Raw genomic sequence first — 19,581 nt, forward strand, 5'->3', positions numbered from 1 at the left:
TTCGTCTTTTTTCGTGTTGCTTCGTCTCCCTCTGGCTCGCCACTTTGCTGCCGTCTCGTACTCCTCCACTGCCTCGCCCTCGCCCACATCCCCTTTGCCCTCCTTCGCCGCCTCGCTCGTTGCTCTTGCCTACCTCTCCATCAGCGGGCGGCGAGAGTGCAGGAGGAAATCAAGGCCGATCGAGGTGTGAATCGCGGCAGCGGGCGGCGAGAGTGCAGGAGGAAATCAAGGCTGATCGAGGTGTGAATCGCGGCGGTTAAGAAAGATGAGGAAGGAGACGAAAATAATGAGGGACAAAATGGTCATTTTACACATCGGACGAAAATAATGAGGGACAAAATGGTTATTTTACACATCGTACCTTTCTGTGAATATTTTTTATTTTATAAGGGGGTAAAGTGTAGGTTTTTAAATGACAGGGAGAAAAGTGAAAAATCGAATTTTGACAGAAAAATTTTACTAATTTAGCCTTTATATATCCCTTATATATTATCCGTGTTTAGCTCTCAATGTAACTAATGAAAATCTACTTATAATTTTTCTATTTTCAAAAATATTTTTTTCATTTTTAGACGAGTAATTTTAATATAGGAATAATATTTAATATACCCGTCAAAATTTTTAAAATATTTTATACATTTTTATTCTTGTTTTGTTTCAAATATATTCCTTCTTTCTTTTTCAAAATAATTTGCTGTTAATACTTGTTAACTCATATTTAGTTAAAACATGAGTTTAAATTTCTACCCTGGTATAAAAAAAGTCAAAATATCTATTTTGCTCCTAACTTAAAGGTAAATAAAAAAAATTGGCGACTTTAGAAGACTATTTAAAAAGATAAAAAATCAAAATACTTTTTTTACTCATAATTTAAGGGTATATAAAAAAATTGATAATTATAGAAGAATATATTTGAAAGGACAAGATAGTAATTTTATTGAAATAACAATTGTTTCTAGTAGTTCACTAGTAAAATTTAACTTTACTAGTATATTTAAATAACTCAGAATGTTAAAAGTATATTTTTAATATTAGTCTTTTAAAAGGAGTAAATAAGTAAGTTTGAATTTTTAAAAAATATATAAACAATTGCCTCTTTAATAAAGCTATTCCTTGAGGAACTATGTCAAAGGCGGAGGGATTCATGTGAAATTATGTCAAATATTACAATTAAAGGGTTAATTTAAAATTTTGCCATAGTTAAGGGGGATCGATGCGTTATTATCATCAGTATTTGTATGCAACAAGAGGTACAGTAGTTAGTGTTCTTTCGAGTCGACGCGGAAATTTTCGTCCTCGCGGCGAAGCCCTCTCTCTGCTCACGTCCGTGCGATTCTAGGGTTTCAAGAATCCTCGTTACAGGCACCAAAACCTAGGGTTTGCTCTCTCTCCCTCTCAAATCCCTCGATCTTGTGATTCCTTTAATCCCTACTCTCTCAAAGCGCGGATTTAGAAGATTATTTGATCTTTTTACGAAGGATCTCTATCACTGGTTTCAGGAGTACTTCCTCGATCCGTGCGGTTTATTACAGCCCAGGAAAGATGGTGCGTTTCTTTTCGGAACTAATTTTGATGTGTTTTTTTTTTTTTTTTTTTTTTTTTTTTTTTTTTTTTACTTTTTGATCTAATATTGAATCTTTTGGTTTGTTTGCAGCTTCCGCTGTCACTTTTAAAGACGGCTCAAGGGCATCCCATGGTAGGTGTTTTGGATTTGGGTTTTGAAAGGTCTTTTTAGGTCGATTAGGGTTTTGAATTTGTTGGATGTGCTTTGATTGGATCAGCTGGTGGAGTTGAAGAACGGGGAGACGTACAACGGGCACTTGGTGAATTGCGATACGTGGATGAATATTCACCTGCGCGAGGTGATCTGTACCTCAAAGGTGACTCCTTTCTAATTTTGTTTCAAGTTCGTGATCTCTGCTCCTTTTCTTTTAATTTTATCTATTGCTTATAAAATGTTGTTGTGGTTGTAGGATGGTGATAGGTTCTGGAGAATGCCCGAATGCTACATTCGTGGGAACACTATAAAGTATCTGCGAGTTCCTGATGAGGTTTGAGTAATGAGATCTTTTTCTAAAGATGTTTATTAGTTTTCTAATTATTTGCATTTCATCAAGCTTCTAATGGAGTTTTTGTTTGTTGCTGCAAGCATGTTTCGTAATTAATCACACTCTAATTTGATAATTGTAAACTTTCGTAACATATCTTACACTTTGAGTAATTATCCCACTGAGCCGATGGACAAATCTTTCTTGATTAGAGCTTTATTTCTCGCAAACAGTCGAGAACCTGAACTGTTGAATCGTGTTAAATTTCCCATCTCAGTTATTTTGATTGAACCAATTATTTTGTTCATTTTGTTTTCTTCAGCCTAGTTGTTTTGTGTTAGACGGTTAGTGTTTCATTTTTTGGGCTATTCCAGTGGCAATTCTTGAGTCAGTCAAAAATAATTTTCTCTTGATATTGCATCGAAAAGGAATTTCGTTTCACTCTGCTTGTAAAATTCTCTACCTTACAATCGGTTATCAAATGAATTTATTAAAATAAATTTTCTTATAAAAGACACTATTTTGCTTGAATTTTCTTTTGGAGTTGGCATTTTTTTTTTTTTTTGTAATTGACACAAGATCGAGTGTGATCTCATGCTTTCCTTTCCTTTTTAAAAAACTTGTACTTAGATGAGTACTTCATTATTGGCAGAAAGTTATGCCCCGATCAGATCAGTCTGGCCCCTAATTTGGTGTATTTGATTATGATTATTAGACAGTTCATGAACTTCCAAGCCCTTCTATAGTACTTTTTCAAACGGGATGGCATTATCTTTCTTTAATTACTTAGTTTGGTTACAACATTTTTTCTAGGTCATTGACAAGGTTCAAGAAGAAACCACGAAGAGCCGTTCAGGTATTCCTCTCATCCTTCCGTAAGTTAATGAAATTTAGGGCCTGTTTATTTAACAAGATCTTTTTTTTCTCGCTCTTCATAGTTTGATTGCGCTGCCATGATATTTGAGGCTTAAAGTATGTTTATCTACTTTTTCTTAATTTCCATTCTATATTGCCTTTCTAAACTCAGGCGTGTAGTATCTGGGTAGTGGAAGAAGCTTGGTTCGGAAAAAAATTTGTAGCTCGATATGTTTATTTTCTTGACTTTGAAATTTTGGGAATGGTATAATCTCAAACATGTCCCTCCTGTCCAACAGAATACAAAATAAACATATTTTAACTTCTTTAACTAATATAAAACGTAATTAAAATCGAATCACCAGCAAATAAGTACAATAGTTACTGCAAGAAATTGGACTTATTGACTGTTTGTATTGAGCGAGTCAAAGCTTTTTTTTGACTGTTTGACATAATTAAACTCTGTCAGAAATAAAATACTGAACCTCATTAGCTGCTCTTTTGCTTAACTTTCACCATTGGCTAAACTTAGTGAATATGAATTTTCAGAAGAAAAGATAAACATATCAGTCTGCTTAAATGGAATTTATGTTTGTTGCACCTTACTAAGAAAAACACTATTTTAGATTACATATAAGCTAATTTAAGGGCCTTTCTGGATGTTAAAACAAGTTATACAGGATTAAGTGTGTTGCATCAGTGTTTCCTTTACTGATTATGAACAAGTGCTTGACATTATTACCTGATCCTGACAATCATGATTTAATGAATATAGTATCTTGCCTCCCAGCAAGATACTATCCATAGAATGGAATTACTTATGCCGCCTTGCTTGCATCATCTTTTATTGCCTCCCACCAACCAACGAAGAAATGGTCCTGGACAAGTTATTCGAAGCAGTGTCTGTGTCTCCTAGCGGCCCGCATATTTCTCTTGTATTGATCTATCTTGCTTGTTTGCAGATCGGAAACCACCTGGCGTAGGCCGAGGAAGGGGAAGAGGGAGAGAAGACGGAGGCAGTGGAAAGCCCGGCGGCCGTGGAAAGGATGACGGGGGCGGCAAGGCTGGTGGCCGCGGAAAGGGTGGAGTAGGTGGGAAAGGTGGCGGCGGAAGAGGTAACTCTCTTCATGCTTTCTCTGATCATGAGGAGAAGTACTTCAAGCTAATTCTTTCTGCTTTTGAGTAGTAATACTTATTTCTTTAATGGAATGTAACTTAACAGGCGGAGGACGTGGCCGGGGCTGATGAGGCCTCAACTTGGAGAGGAGAATGCCGCTTTTAAAAGGCTTTTCTTTCGGTTTGCATAGCTAAGCTTATGATGGGAAGAATGCATTATTGATGGCGCAACATTGCTTCCACTATATTTTATTTTTATCAACTCGTGCTAGTTTATGGTCGGTGGAGAATGCTAGAGAGGATCTGTAGTTGGGATGAGGAAGGAAATTGTGTTCAAGCTGCTTTTCTTGTTTTCGTTTACTCTCTATGAACATAAGAAACGTTGGATGCATAACCAGTTATACAACTCTTTCTTAACTTAAATTCGTGTGCTTCATGCATCTTTATCGGCATACTTCTCTTAAACTATAGCAATCTCTATGTTTATGCTCGACCTGAGTTAGAATGCCATCTTGTGTCTTTACTGGTGCTGCATATAATCTTAACTGGTGAAATACGCCTTTTGTACTGTCTCAGTAAACTTGTCAACTTTGTTTCTATTCTGCTACCTTTCGTGATCGGGATGGAATCATCACGGAGTTGTTATGGTAGTTCAGTGAAGTTAGTGTATTATACCATTTCCCAAGTGAGCAATTTGAGAAATTTTATAGCAACCCAGTCATCAATATTGCTGCAATACTGGGGCAATTTGCTATCTGCACCACAAGCTAGCCTCTGAAGAACCAATCATCTCGATTTTTTGTATTCAGGAAGATCCATTATACATAATAATATAGCAATTCATATGTTCCAAGAATGGGAGGAGAAAATGATGCAGCTTTAACATTAGGATATGGCGAAAGGGTTTGTCCAAGGAACTAAATTTCGTGGTTCTCTACTCGAGTTACACAGTTTGAATGCCATGAATGTAAGAAATTCTTTACAGTTACAGTATGTTACTATATGGTCAGGAGCAGGCGAGGGCGTCGGGAGATCATATAACCAGCAAGGCTTTAGGAAATGTTGTTATCTCTGAGAATTCGGTGATCCTGGAGATGGAGCTGGAACTTCACCAGTCGTTCTTGAAGGTTGGTGAGATCGGCAGCTTTGCGAGATAGCAAAAGGCTTAACTGCGCCACATATTTGTCGATAGGGCTCCCCGGTTTGTCCACTTCCACAAGCAGCTTCATCTCCTGGTAACACAAATGATTTTTCAGCGCAAGCACCTAATGCATAATGCATTTCGGAATTCAATGTTTGGAGTACTTCTATGCTAGATCTGCACTTTTAAGTATTTGGAAACTTTTTAAGTATGCATCAAGCAATAAAAAGTATGGCATAAACAATGCAAACTATCAGGGGGTTAGTACTGCTAAAAAGTTGTGAATTGTCGCGAACTTGCGTAAGAATTATGTAACATTTCAACAGAGATTAAAAAGATTCTCGCTCTCACAGTTTGCGAAAAGTTCTAGTTAGACTTACTTCATGCATAAGATCCATTGTATTTTCCAGTAGATTAACATGGGCAGATATCAGAGCATCCTCTTCCTGCGCAGGAAAGAAATGGAGCACAAGATTCCAAGTCAAAATAACAGAAATGACTTTTTCTCGTAAAAAAGCAAAACCATTAAGTAATATAGATATTAGAGACTTTGAATTGGACATACTGGGTTAATTTCGCGCTCCTGTGACAGAGTTTCCTCTTCATGTAGGCTTACTGAGATATTTGAACCACGATTGCGTATCTGTTGTTCTTCATGACTTTTGGGGAACAATTTAGATGCGCTATCTTTCTTAGTACTGATCTGAATCTCACTTTTCTCTTCCTCATTTAATTCTCTAGAAGGTGAGGAAACTGCTGGGCTGTTTTCCCTCTCATGCAAATTCAGTGTACCATGCATACTGGAATCTGATTTACAAGTCGAATTATTACAATAAGAACTTTCTATGTCATTCGTGGCCATCTCAAGTGTGGGGGATCTTGGACTGCCGTCTTCTGTTCTGCTAGAGTTGTTTCCAGATTTCGAGCTGAAACTATCGGTAGTTGAACTTACTCCATGCATAATATTAAGTGTAGTTTTTGTCCATTCCGAGTAAGACGATACTCGAGGATCCTTTTCCTGCAAGAGACAATAAAAAGGTAGGAAGATGAAACTTTTCTAATCCAAGTGTAGGAAACCATAGGCTTTTAATAGATGGATGCGTTTGTACCTCGACTATGGCGTTGATATCTTGCTCCTGAGGCAGTGAATAGTTCGTACTGTAATCCGGTTTGTCATTATTGGATGTACAGCCACGAGTATCTTGTGTGTTATTTTGACCCTTCTCGAGCTTATCGTAAGCAATACCATCATCTTTCCTTTCATTAGAGTTGTCCTCAGACATAAAGCTGGATAAGTTACTGTCCCCCTCAGGCATAGAATCCTGAGATGGAGCTTCCTCTTCATATTGCCTTACCGAAGTATTCGAACAAGGATCATGTATCTGATTCTTTATGTGGCTCTTTGCGGCCATTTTAGACCCACTTTCTCTTTTAGGCGAGTTGCTCCTTATCTCGCTTTTTTCGTCCCTCATCAAGTTTCTAGACGGTGAGGAGACTGATGAAACATTCTCATTCTCGTGGATATCCGATGATCTTGGTGTTGTCGAGCCTAATTTATAAGTAGAAGAATCATTGGAAGTACTTTGCATGTCATTCCGGCCCATCGCAAGTGAAAGAGAACTCGACTCTGAGCTCACACTCTTGGTTGTTGAATAAACATCGCAGGCAATATCTGTTATGTTTTCTCTCTCGTCCCAACGAGAAGTTATTAGATCATCTTTCTCCTACAAAAGAGGAAAAAAGGGAGGAGAAACTCGTGTTTAAAACGTAAAATGAAAAACACAATTCTGTAGTTTCAAAATGTAGAATCGTTGGTTTAAATAACTGTAAAGAAAATCTGCTTTTACCTCCTCACGGCGCGGTCCTTCCTCACCATATTGGCTTACTGCGGTACTCGAAGAAGAACCATGCATCTGCTGTTTTTCATAGCCTTTAGGAGAAACTATAGACCCACAATCCTTCGAAGAACAAGAGTGTTTCTCTTTGAGTTTGGGCTTTTCGTTGTAATAGATATTCAGCGAAAACTGTGCTGTAGCATGTGTTTTATAGCCAGAAGAAGTATTTTGTCTGTTATGTTGATAAATCTCGAGCACATTCGAACTGGTCCCACCTACTTCCCTTCTGCTATAGTCGTAGTTTGGCTCGAACCTGAAGGAGTTATTACTATTCTCAGGCATAGGATCATATTTGTTGTTTTCTATTTTCCGCCTAAAGATTGTAGTATCTTCTTCCTCTTCATTGTTTTGCTCGTAAGTATCCTCCGATTCGACTAAGAAACGAAGTGGTGGTGCTAAAGGCGACTCCTTTGACAGGCTTTTAAACCTGTCAAGTGAGTAACCGATGTTTAGCTATTTTTGAATTTGGAACTTCAAATTCAGAAATTAGATACTCACCTATCAGCATATCTCAAGGTATTCAGGGTAGGCTCGCAGGAACCTGTACTCGGAGAAATACAAGCTATCATAACAGTCCTCGAATTGCCGACAAAAGAGTCGCGAAGCACCTCAGTTAGTTTGCTCCCGCGGAAGGGGATATGAACCTGATCATTGTCGAGGGCTCGGATGCACTCCTTTAGGGCCAAGAGGCTTGTTTTGATTTCAGCTCCCTCAGTACTAGTACTCGAAGGACGAAACTATGCGTCAGCGCAATATACTTAGGGGTCTTTTTGAAAAAGATAAAAAAGATAAAAGTTTGGTTCTTCTTATAAAAAGATCTTTGATTTCTGTAATTGTAGCCAACATGCTGCATGGTTTGAATGATCTATGCATAGTTCAAACAAACGTAGCAGTAGTCCATACTTTTTCATCGATATTTCAAAACTCTGTCATGGTTCTTGGAGTTTTCAAACAGTAGGCTATAAAGTAGACAAAAAATGAAAAGAATCGTTTCATTTTCGGCCTTGATTAGTGTTATACAAGATTTAACATATGACAAATCACCAATGAAAACTCTTTAGGAAAATCAATAAGTAGATGCAAAACCTTTTAATTCGGTCACTGTCGATAGAGTCAGCCCCACGTTCCGTTCCAGCGAGATCGATAAACGATATTTTGCCAACAAGCATGCCGCCCTTTGACACACTCTTTTTACTGTTTCTTTTTGCGTCATTTACGTCGTCCTGGTCCTTAATAGTCAGTTGTAGAATAGCATGGGATCTTGATGATTCGTCATTGGCTCCGGTAGACCCTGTAACTCTCGCAGAATTTCCTTTCTGGATAAGTTCTTCAACAATCTGCATATCCGAGACTTCGTATTCCTGCAATCCGACGATGCGCACTTGCTGACGGCCATCTTCTCTCATGCACAATTGCCTGCAAAAGATCAATTAGGCCATAAAATTATAGCTGAAAGATATATATTCTGATTCTGTTCCTGATAAAAGCCGAATAACCAATAACAAAAACAAAGAGAGAGGACATGAATCTAGTTGGATATGTAAAAACAGTAAAAGATGAGAAAATGGAACCAGAAGAGAGGTTCAAGTGAACTGAACCTTCTATCATTAAGAAGGTCGAAAAGCTTCCCGCAATAGATCTCAAAGTAACTGAGCCACAATTTCAAGTTCTGATTGCGGTAGTTCGTCTGACGCAACAATCGAAAAATATCTTCTGAAGCTTTTAGGGGCAAGGGTTGCATTGTAAAGGTTTTGCCGCTGCCTGAAAACCATCAAGCCATTCTACCGATAAGCAAATACTTTATCGCAACCAGCAACCAAAAAGTAATCCATGAGGCAAAAGAAAAAGCAAGCATTTATCAATAAAATACTGCTGCATGGAGTAAGTTTTTCCCCATAAATGCCAATTCTGCACTGAATGAGATATTGAGATTAACCCTTCAACCAAACTGACAAACTTTTATCTAATTCCTGATGAAATTAGTTTGTTGAAGCAAATTCACATAGTTACCATCAAGAAAGTTTCTTTTTCCAAATTTTTATTAAATCTTTATGAAGAAATGAATTTCACGAATATAAAGTCGACTAATAACTTCCATTACACCTGTACTCAATGAGTTCATCAGGTCAACACGACACCGACCATGCACTCATTTATTCTGAAGAAGTAATGCACGTCGGTAAGCAGTAAAGTACACACATGATTAGATTATTCCGCTATGTAACTCGCACCTGTTTGCCCGAATGCGAAGCATGTCACTTTTCCTCGCTGGAAGATTGCTGGTACAATTGGCTCCACTGTGACGCTGTAAACCTGATAAATAAACGAGGTTATAATACAAGTATTATTATTAATATAGCTAATGGTGAAGAGTAAGAGGACCGAAAGTAACAGACGTAGCGTGGTGCAACGCAAGTTACCTCATCAGTGGTGGCATTCTCATCCAGAACAGCATCAAACCGAAATTGATGTTTCTCCACGTACGCGGTCAAATCTACCTTGTGTGCCAAAAAGTATTTAATCAGATATTGCGACAGAATATAAATGAGAGAATGTTTCTGTCAGAAAAAGTAAACACATATGTTTGCTGATAAAAAGATTCGCTGAAGTATCAGATAACTTCAGCAAATGTCAGAATACAGGAAATGGCAAAGAACAACAAACCTTTAATTTAGGCTCTTGTATAACTATATGCGCATTATCGTCTACACTGATGATATCGCCCTCCTTCCTAGAAATCTCCTTCTTACTGAGGGGCCTTTTACGAACCTGAAACATGATGAGTAAGATAAGCTTATTTACAGTGTGTGTATATCTACAAGCCAGTGCTTGGGGTAATATCGACAGATACCGACACAAAACCATGATAGTTATTATATAATCATCAAATTCGCACAAGGTCAGATGTTACGTACAAGTTGGCGATACATGTGCAAAATGATTCTGATAAATAGAAAAGAAACCTTAGAACATTCTAGTCTCATATTTAAAGCATATGCATGCATTGGCATGAAAAATCAGTATTGACTCGTCGTACCACAACGCGAATCTTAGCCATCTTTTTCTCCTTCGAGGCAATAATCTCCTTCGCACCAACCGATGCTCTGTAATTGCAATCTGACCGGCCTTCTAAATTTTGCTCCCTGATTGCGGAATCAAAATCATTACTCGCTCCCCTTGATGGCGCAAAAAGTGAACGGTTGAACGGTTCAGCCATCACATTCTGCAGAAAAATAGGACTTAGCATATTCGGTTAGATACGGACTCGACCGCTACAAGTTAACTATCATATCAAACAGATGATATTGCAATTCCTAACTTCCTCTCTGAGCGAGGATTTAGTTCAATTTCTGTTCTGCTATCCAATCACCACCAACTCTAATTGGGTTCAAATTTGATTTACAAATTTAGTCAAATTAGTAAATCTGCGAGAAAGACCAAGAAAGGAAAGATCGCACCTCAGAAAGAAGCTCGGTGTCGTCCATAGCATGAAGATCGAGAAGCCCAGTCCCTAACTTTCCCGTAAGTTTAGGTGAGCAAGAGCCATGTATCGCGCCTTCAGTCGCGACATCTTGTTCTGTAGTGTAACTAGCGTCGTACGCGTCAGGACCTGACTGAGTACTAAAATTCGAGTTCGTCAATAGACTAGAGAGTAGGCGATTGCCCTCGGCGATCTGAGCTCCATAACCCTGCCGACAATTCGAGATTAAATGAAGTAGCTCTCAGCAATGCAACATTGACTTGTAAAAACAGCTTTGAGCTTCGAAAAATTCAGATGCTGAATTAGAAAAATACACGAAAACGAGCGACGGGAACGAAGAGTCGAGATAACGTAGTACACCTGAAGTTCTTAGAAATTTTGAAAGAAAAGCTTTTTTGCTACCATTTTGGTACCAAGCTACTTATTAGCCAAACCTTGGTTTCATCCCCCTTATTTAGTTCTCAACTCATCTTCAGCACTTAGAATTTTAGTTATAAATCTGTTACAGATACCATAAAAATCAGTAGTCCTAAATTTCATTTACGACATTTAACCACACTGTTTCATATTCACGATAAAAGCTACAAAATTTGTCTACGCTTAAATGCTGTAGGCGGAGAAACGCTTAGACATTATATACATGTCATGATTCTTGTTTCTGTTCGCGGGGCTAATGGTTTATTTGGCACTGCTTCTGCTTCTGCTTCTGCTTTAAGCTGTCGTGACCTACATTTGACAATCAAAAAGTCGAGAGCTTCTCCTACATTAAGAATCATTTCAATACGATTTTGAGGTCTAAAAGTAGAATTTTCAATTTAGAACTTCTAACCGTAAAAAGAAAAAGTGTTTCTCCTAATAGCACTGCTCAGAGAACACACCATTGAAGTACAATCTCCTGCTCTTAACTATCGTAACGAGGAAGGAACCGAATCAATGAATTCACATAAAATGATTGTAGACCTGTGCGAGGAGCGAGCGGAGGCGGCAGTGGTGGTCGGCGGAGGCGGCAGACGACGCCAGGTGCTGGAGCCCCGCGTACTGGAGCCACCGCACCGTCACCGCGTCCACGCTCTCCGCCGCCGCAGCCCCCGACCCGGCCCCGGCTTGGCATGTCGGCGCCTTCGCCTTCGCCGCCGCCGGAGATCGCCGGAACTTCATCGATCTCCCCCCGCACCAAGAAGAGCTCAACGTTACCGCATTGAGATTCGAGCGCAAGGGTTTGGGTATGACGAGGGGGAGTGAGATTTTTTTTTTTTTACTCTTTTTTTTTAAAATTTTTGAGATTTGTGGGGATGACATGCCGAGCAGTCATGCTGCATCTTCTCTTCGCGTTGACAGAATGCCGTGGCGGTTGTCGTTGTTTTTCTTCTTCTTCTTTTTTTTTTCCCCTCGCAAAACGGTTGTGAAAGTGTAAAGACATTTTTGCCCCTCTGATGCTCGCGTATACGCCCCTGAGCCTTTTTTTTTTTTTTTTTTTGAATATTATGTTCCACTAGGTCACCGAATTTTAACACCAAAATTTTAAGTTATGTCTTACTGAGAATAGCACACGACGATAGAAATACTGTAACACGTTAAAAGATAATTTTTAAGTAGGAATGAGGATATACATTTGTGATTCGTCGTATATGTACGTATTTTATCAAGGACAAGGACAGAAGGGATATGTTTGTTTTGATAGCACAAAATACTTGTGGCATCTTTAAGGTGTTTCTCTTTACACTCGGTTTTTTCTAAAATATTTAATTTTTAAAGTTTGATTTGTAATAATTTTGGTTCGAACTTTTAAAATTATTGCAACCAAATCTGATAATTTTAAAAGGCTAAATATCAATAACTTATTATTATTATTTTTTAGAGAAAGGTAACACGCTATCTGCTTCATTTATTAGGTAAATGAACTTAGCTATATAAGATGAGGCAGCTAGGGCCTCAAATAGGCGACTAAACGAAGGAGAAAGAAACTAAAAGAAAAAGTAAAAGAATAACAAAAAAAGAACAACAAAGAACAATAACCAACGTCACCCTACTCTGCAAAAATCAGTCAACTCCTTCACTAGAGCTTTAATATGATGAGCAGTAGAAATAGCATTCATGGGCAAGTTTCGGAAAATAAAATTATTTCTTTCGCACCAAATCGTCCACCAGATGGCCGCCACAAGAATTTGAGACTTCAACGTGTCCGTCTTTGACCGCCTCCTTATCAACTCTTTCTAAACGAACTTGACATCCTCACATGATGGGTAGACGTAGGGCGCCTCTAGGAGGGAAAGAAAAAGAAACTTGCTGACTACACGCTCCGCCAATAAGTGGTCAACTGTTTCCAGTTCATTGCCACACATGACACACGCATTGAGACCTGCCCAACCCCTTTTAAGTAGGTTATCTACAGTAGGGAGTCTCTTTTTTAATACTAGCCAGAGAAAAAATTTGACTTTCGTCGGAATTTTCAGTCACCAGATAGCCGGCGTCACAACATCTTTGACTCCTCCAGTCCTGATGAATGAATACATTGACTTGGCTGAATATTTACCACCTGAATTCCATCTCCATTGTACGACATCAGGTTGATTTACAACCCGTATGCTAGATAGGGTGTTCTTCAACTCCATAACACGCTTTTTACTATACAAAGTGTTTCGCCTCGCTCCTCTCAGAATCTTTCTCCACCTCCATCCCGAGGCAGCGAAGCAATCACAGACCCTCACTTCTTTGCGATCCACATGGGAAAAGATATCTAGGAAGTATGACTTTAGGGATGCGTCGCTACACCATCTGTCAGCCCAAAAATCAATGAGTAATCCATCCCCCAGCCCGTAGCTCAATCCACTTTTGAAGACTTCCTTCAAATTTACCACGTTTTTCCACCATTGTGAGGCCGGTCTAAAGGACCGTTCTTCGGTCAGCGGTCGTCTTCTGTTATAGTATAAGCTTCTGATCAACTTAGTCCAAGGTAAACCCCTTTCAGTGAGAAAACGCCACCGCCATTTAGATAAAAGTGCATCATTCATTGTAGCCAAATCCTTCACACCTAAGCCTCCGTCCTTCCGACTCATACACACGTTTTTCCAAGAAACCCAATGGATTCCCCAGCATAGTTTATCTCTACTTTCCAAAAAAAGTCTCTTCGCAGTGCCTCCAAACGCTTTAAGACCCATTTTGGTGCTTTAAAAATGGAGAAAAAGTGCATCGGCATATTAGAAAGAACAAAATTGACCAGAATCAACCTGCCGCCTCTAGAAAGAAGTTTAGCCTGCCAACCATCGATCCTCCTTTGGAAATTATTAATGACACTTACCCAGTCTTCTTTTCTAAGTTTCCTGTGAGTTAACGGTAGGCCTAAGTATCTAGTTGGCAAATTTCCAACTTTACACTGCAAAATGCCAGCGAGTCTAGCGTCTTTTCCGTTCTTTCCCCCCATGTAAAAAAGCTCTGACTTCACTTTATTAATCTTTATCCCAGAAGCCCACTCAAAGAGATTCCACAAAAATTTAAGGTTGTACATATATCTCTTCCTCGCCTCACAAAAGAAAAAAGTATCATCTACGTATTGTATTAAGGTTACAGCGCTATCTTCTGTTGGTCCGATTCCCTTAAGAAGATTAGATTTTTCAGCCCTATCAGTCATCCTGGCGAGACACCCGACCACAAGTAAGAAGAGATAAGGTGATAGCGGATCGCCTTGTCATAAACCTCTTTTAGATTTGATCCAATTAGTTGCAACGCCATTGACTAAGAGAGCCAACTTAGAGTTACAAATGCATTCACAAACCCAACCACACCATTTCTCATTAAAGCCCAACAATATTGATAAATTATTATTAATATAAAAGTGATGTAATATCTTAAATATTGTTGCATCATCAATTACAATATTTTCATATCATTTCTACATCAATAATTTATCAACATTTAGCCATTTAAATTAGATTGTGGAATCTGATTGCAACAATTCAGAAAGTTAAAACTAGAAATTGCGATAATTAAAGTTTGGGGACCTGACCGACCGTCCCTAGAGCAAGTGGCAAAGGGCTTGGTGGTTAGTACCCGAGACCCAAGTTCGAATTCTAGTTGATTCACATTTCCAGCTAAGTTTATTTCTAAATGAAATAAACGAAGCGGGTAGCGTGCTACCTATCTCTTAAAAAAAAAAAAAAAAAAAAGTTTGGGGACCAAAATATCACGTGCATCATAGTTTGAGGGCCAAAGAGTAATTTGCCACACTAAACTAATACAACAGTTAGTAGAAGAGGTAGGGATAAAAAAAAACCATGAACAAATCAACCTACTCAAAAAGAAATGCTTCAATGCTTTCCCATGACACACACACAAATTACTGTACAAAAAGTAGGGCATAAACTTAATTACCCTTTAAAATAGTACATTAAATGAGCCAAACTCGAAAGTTAAGAACAAGCATTTTGATCAGATGCCCATGAACGTGCGGCATTGTAATTCCCAGTGTTGCTTCGTCTGACGAACACGCTCGACTCTTTCGATCCGAAGCCGCTTCTCCCAGTAATCGGAACAACTGTCAGATAACAGAACAAAACAGTTTTGAGTTTTTCTTTTTAACGGTAAAGCCGATCTACTACTGATCAGAATTTCGTCAGCAAGAACTGTACCTATGTCTTAGCAGAATGTGCAGCTCATCTAAGTGTACGGCACGAGCGAAGACTCCTCCCTGATTCGATCGAGAAACATAAATATAAACACGGTCGCAAAATTCGAATCATATGGTGTGGAAAAGTATCATAAAGTTTAACTGGTGTCATATATTTCACACAGAGAGGGATAAATGTGGGAACAAACCCAAGTTTTTGAATCACATAGCATGAAAATGTTAGTATCTTGTTCGGACGAATAAGATAAGATTAGCTCGAACAGGACGAGGAAAATTTCTGAAAGCAATGTACCCGTCGACATAAAGGACATTTTGCTTTTGGATTTGCCGACTCTAGCCCATCGACAATCGTGACAGATGCGGCTGAGCAACAACACATGTAGCAGAATATGTGGCCACAAGCAAGAGCGACCGGATCGAACACGGTATCCTGTAACCAAAACCGCTTCAGTAGATTAAAGCACATACCAAAGTTTAGGCTAAGTTTGTGCCACATTTTTGCTTACACTATCTAATTGAAACATAAATAAATACAAACTCACCAAACAAATCGAGCAAGTCAAGTTTATATCAACCCTCATGGAATCGAAGAGGCCGCACGAGAGCGTCGGCTTGTCCTCATCGAATGTGAGGGCGCAATCTCCGAACAGCTCCATGGCGGCCTGGCTGGTTTTCTCGCTTCGTCGCAAGTTGATGTAGAAGGCCATCAGCTCACAGAGCCAAGGAGATTGAAGGATCTCGATGCGCAAGCTCTGGGCTCGCGCTTTGAACGCTTGTCCCTTCTTCGAGTAGTGAACCTGTAGATAAATTTTCGTTGCTAGTAGAAGCGAAATGTAGATTCACATGTGAAAACAACGATCGTAGGGAAGGTTTTTGTGACACCCCACTTTCCAGAAGGTCATCTATTTTATGCTTAATTCTCTTAACCTCTTGGACACAGCCACCGTTCAAAATATTATAATTGGGTTAAGAAGTTTAGCACTATTATATCTCATATATAGAACTATTCCAAATCTTACGGTTGTCACAATCTCCCCTCTCCAAGTCCTGACGTTCTCGTCATGCTCAAACAAACTCAAAGTTATCTAAAAGGGGGATGACGAAACCTTGTCGTACTTCTTCAGTATCTTCCTCATCGCCACCGCGTTTACGATAGCGTAAGTCACCAAGTCTTTGCCTTCTTTTATCAGAGCTCCGTGATTGCTGTGAAACCCGAACAGGAACCGCAAAAGGTACTTCTTGAATCCAGAAGCCAGATGAAACTCGAGCAATCTCTTGGCTCGCCTGTTAAAGCAGCCAACGACGGCCGACATCTCCTCGAGCAGAGAGGGAAAGAAAGAGCCATCGCACACTGCATGCATGTGTGAACAATTAGTTTCTGAGTCAACAAGCAGATGTTAAAAAGGTAATGTAACTCTTTTGATCTTGTTGTTTTTCCAGCGAAAAGATTGTTTGATTGGTGAAAGTATAGTACCTGCATAACAAGATCTGTAATTGAATTACAGAAAACTAATAAATTGCTCACGGATTGCATGTGAATACAAGTAGAAAATAGCTTCGATGATGCGCGCAAGATGCATCAACAATCATGTGAATGGTGTCGTGATCGAAGGCGCATACAAATGAAAAATTGTTCAGTATGAGTCATGGAGTAAATGAAATACGGATCTTAACCAAAGTCAAATAAGCTGTTTTTTTTTTCTTTTTTCTTTTCCTTCTTCTGCGGCAATTGATATAATAGATCATTGCAATTTGCCAATATTCAAATAAATCGTAAGTTCGAGAGAAGTATTTTTGTAAACATTCATAACATTGAGAAAATTGCAGATCATTAAAGATATGTAGAAATATTGGGCCCTTCGTACTTATAAGTTGTTTTCGATGATGGAGCTTCCGAATCGACGATTCACTCCGTTAAATATGATCTAGATTATTTGAAACTTCTAGAAAATAAATTTCGTAATTTTTCGAAATCATAATAAAATCCATTGAGCGGGTATAAAATGAACGATCAAAATCGAACGATATCTTAAAAATGGATAATCGTATCCTTCAATTTAAGATCGGAGTTATTGATCTTTATCTAGGTAGTGAATAAAATTTTCTATCAAAAATTCAACCTATTCGGATTCTTTTGTACCGTTAAACTAGCAAGTATTCCATACTGGCCGTTAAAAATTGTCAGCTCACAAAAATTGTCAATTTTGTGAGCTTTTGATCGTAAGGTGAATGCTGTCGAAAAATTATGAAATTTGATTTTTAGATGTTTTAAATGCTCTAGATAACGTTTAACGATCTGAATCGATGATTCAGAAGCTTTATCATCGAAAACAACTTATGAGTACAAGGGTGATCGTACTCATAATAGTATAGTAGCCAGACTCTCTCTCTCTCTCTCTCTCTCTCTCTATATATATATATATATATATATATATGCAGTGAGAAATAATCTAGCCCTCAGAATAATGCCCTTAAAAGCAGCAAAAAATATTTGTCAACAAATTGAGGACTAAAAAGAGGAAATTAAAGGCTTTCAAAAGGTGGTGAATGGTAGGGCATCTATTGCACCCATTTCACCACCTCCTTTAATATCACCAGCAAACTTTAAAAAAAAAAAAAAAAACCATTTGAAAAGAGAAACAAAATCCCAACAAAATTCAGCCCCAGAAGAGATCTAAAAACCCCTTTGAAAACAAAGAAACCATTCTAAACCTTTAACCAAAAGATTGATTAGACAGAAAATGGTTCAGAAATAGTCGTAGCACCGCCACTCAATTACGTGCACTGAAAGAAGAGATAACAGATCATTCATAATAAAGAGAGATCACTTAGAACTGATTCAGATACCATGTTATTCTGTTATTCGATGCGACAGATCATAAAGAATGCTGCAGGAACAGTAACATCAACATGGAAATTGGTAACAGTAAAAAAAAAAAAAAAAAAGCCATCTTAAGCATTGGATAAAGATATTCCAATTCTGATCAGAAAGGAACAACAGTACAGTACCTTGGCAATGTCCACTACTTGTGCATCTATTCTCCACAGAAGAAGAAGTCCCATCCAAGCAATTATTCCCCTCCTCTCCTCCCTCTACACTTTCCTTTTGATGGTGTTCTTGGAACTCACTCCTGCACCTCTTGAGCATCTTCTTGAGCTTCTTCAATCCCACAGTTGGGAGCTCCTCCTCTTTCCCCTTCATGTATTCCTCATACTTCTTTGCAAACTTCATCTCTCCAGCTGAACCCAGTGATAAAGATTCCAATTTCGAGAAGCAACAACAACAACAACAACAACATGGGTTGATAATGCAAAAGGATCGAGAATATACCCAGTTCATCTACAAAACCCGAGAATCTATGTGCCAACAAATGAATGGCTTCTATATATGATGGGTAACATTGCATAGAGACCCTTTCAAACTATAGTTCATTTATACATGTACATATATATATATATATATATATATATATATATATAGAGAGAGAGAGAGAGAGAGAGAGAGAGATAGAGAGAGAGAGAGAGAGAGTTGAGCTATGATACTTTTATAAGTATCACCATCATGGTGCTATTAGGTTTTAAGCCATTGGATCTATTTTTTGATTATTCATAATCCTTGAATTAAATACTATTCCACCTACCACCACCTACCACCACCTACCATCATCATCTCAACCTCACATCTCTCCATCCAAGGGCTAAAAACACACAAGTATCACCCCCATGATACTTTTACAAGTATTCTAGCCCTACTCTATATATATATATATATATAGAGAGAGAGAGAGAGAGAGAGAGAGAGAGAGAGAGAGAGAGAGAGAGAGAAGGACTGGCATACTTCTGAAAGTACGGAGTCTATCATGCTTTCAAATCATTTTCGACATTGGAACTTTCGAATTGATGATCGTTAGACTTGATGTAAAATATTTGAAATACTAGAAAATAAATTTTATAATTTTTTATATCATTTGCCTAGTTATCAAAATGACTCAAAATCGACGGCTGAAAGTAAAAATCTTACAAAATATGATGATATGACATTAAAATTTTAGATCGAAATTTCTTTTTTAGAGATAAATAGTATGCTACCCGCTTCATTTATTTTATTTTAGAAATAAACTTATCTGGAAATGTGAATCAACTAGAATTCGAATTTGGGACCTCATGTACCAACTACCAAGCCCGTTGCCACTTGCGCTAGGGACGTTTGGTTAGATCAGAGATATTGATCTTGTTTTATATAGTATAAAAAATTTTTATCAAAATTTTACATGATTTGAATATTTTTATACCGTTAAACTTACAAACGGCTCACCATGACCATTAAAATTATTAATTTTGAGCCCTTCGATCACTAGGTAATGATATAAAAAAATCACGAATTTTATTTTCTAAATACTTTAAATATTCTAGATCAAATC

General features: G+C 38.2%; 3 protein-coding genes across 4 annotated transcripts; 1 reads left to right on the forward strand and 2 right to left on the reverse strand.

Annotated features, from left to right (window-relative positions):
- LOC109724428 (sm-like protein LSM4) lies at positions 1,226-4,442 on the forward strand. Of its 2 annotated transcripts, none has more exons than XM_020253247.1 (8): positions 1,226-1,377; positions 1,500-1,545; positions 1,655-1,696; positions 1,782-1,880; positions 1,974-2,051; positions 2,862-2,904; positions 3,866-4,018; positions 4,126-4,442. In XM_020253247.1, exons 2-8 carry the CDS (start codon positions 1,543-1,545, stop codon positions 4,146-4,148), a joined length of 441 nt encoding a protein of 146 aa, XP_020108836.1. In that variant the 5' UTR covers positions 1,226-1,377; positions 1,500-1,542; the 3' UTR covers positions 4,149-4,442. The 2 variants fall into 2 exon arrangements, with proteins under 2 accessions (XP_020108836.1, XP_020108837.1); XM_020253248.1 differs by having other exon boundaries at positions 1,239-1,377; positions 1,479-1,545.
- On the reverse strand, positions 4,577-11,694 carry LOC109723789 (kinesin-like protein KIN-13A). Its single transcript, XM_020252275.1, has 14 exons — positions 11,497-11,694; positions 10,514-10,744; positions 10,093-10,278; positions 9,720-9,824; positions 9,476-9,553; positions 9,287-9,368; positions 8,654-8,816; positions 8,142-8,471; positions 7,554-7,772; positions 7,008-7,482; positions 6,270-6,884; positions 5,726-6,178; positions 5,541-5,606; positions 4,577-5,251 (listed from the first exon to the last, which is right to left on the reverse strand). The coding sequence occupies exons 1-14, from the start codon at positions 11,692-11,694 to the stop codon at positions 5,072-5,074; spliced, it is 3,381 nt and encodes a 1,126-aa protein (XP_020107864.1). The 3' UTR covers positions 4,577-5,071.
- On the reverse strand, positions 14,823-18,593 carry LOC109723963 (probable E3 ubiquitin-protein ligase BAH1-like 1). The gene is made up of 7 exons (XM_020252516.1): positions 18,492-18,593; positions 18,170-18,400; positions 16,267-16,511; positions 15,703-15,957; positions 15,453-15,590; positions 15,162-15,220; positions 14,823-15,067 (listed from the first exon to the last, which is right to left on the reverse strand). The coding sequence occupies exons 1-7, from the start codon at positions 18,565-18,567 to the stop codon at positions 14,962-14,964; spliced, it is 1,110 nt and encodes a 369-aa protein (XP_020108105.1). The 5' UTR covers positions 18,568-18,593; the 3' UTR covers positions 14,823-14,961.

This window comes from Ananas comosus, linkage group 18 (genome assembly GCF_001540865.1).
Source record: "Ananas comosus cultivar F153 linkage group 18, ASM154086v1, whole genome shotgun sequence".
Classification (NCBI taxonomy): Eukaryota; Viridiplantae; Streptophyta; class Magnoliopsida; order Poales; family Bromeliaceae; genus Ananas; species Ananas comosus.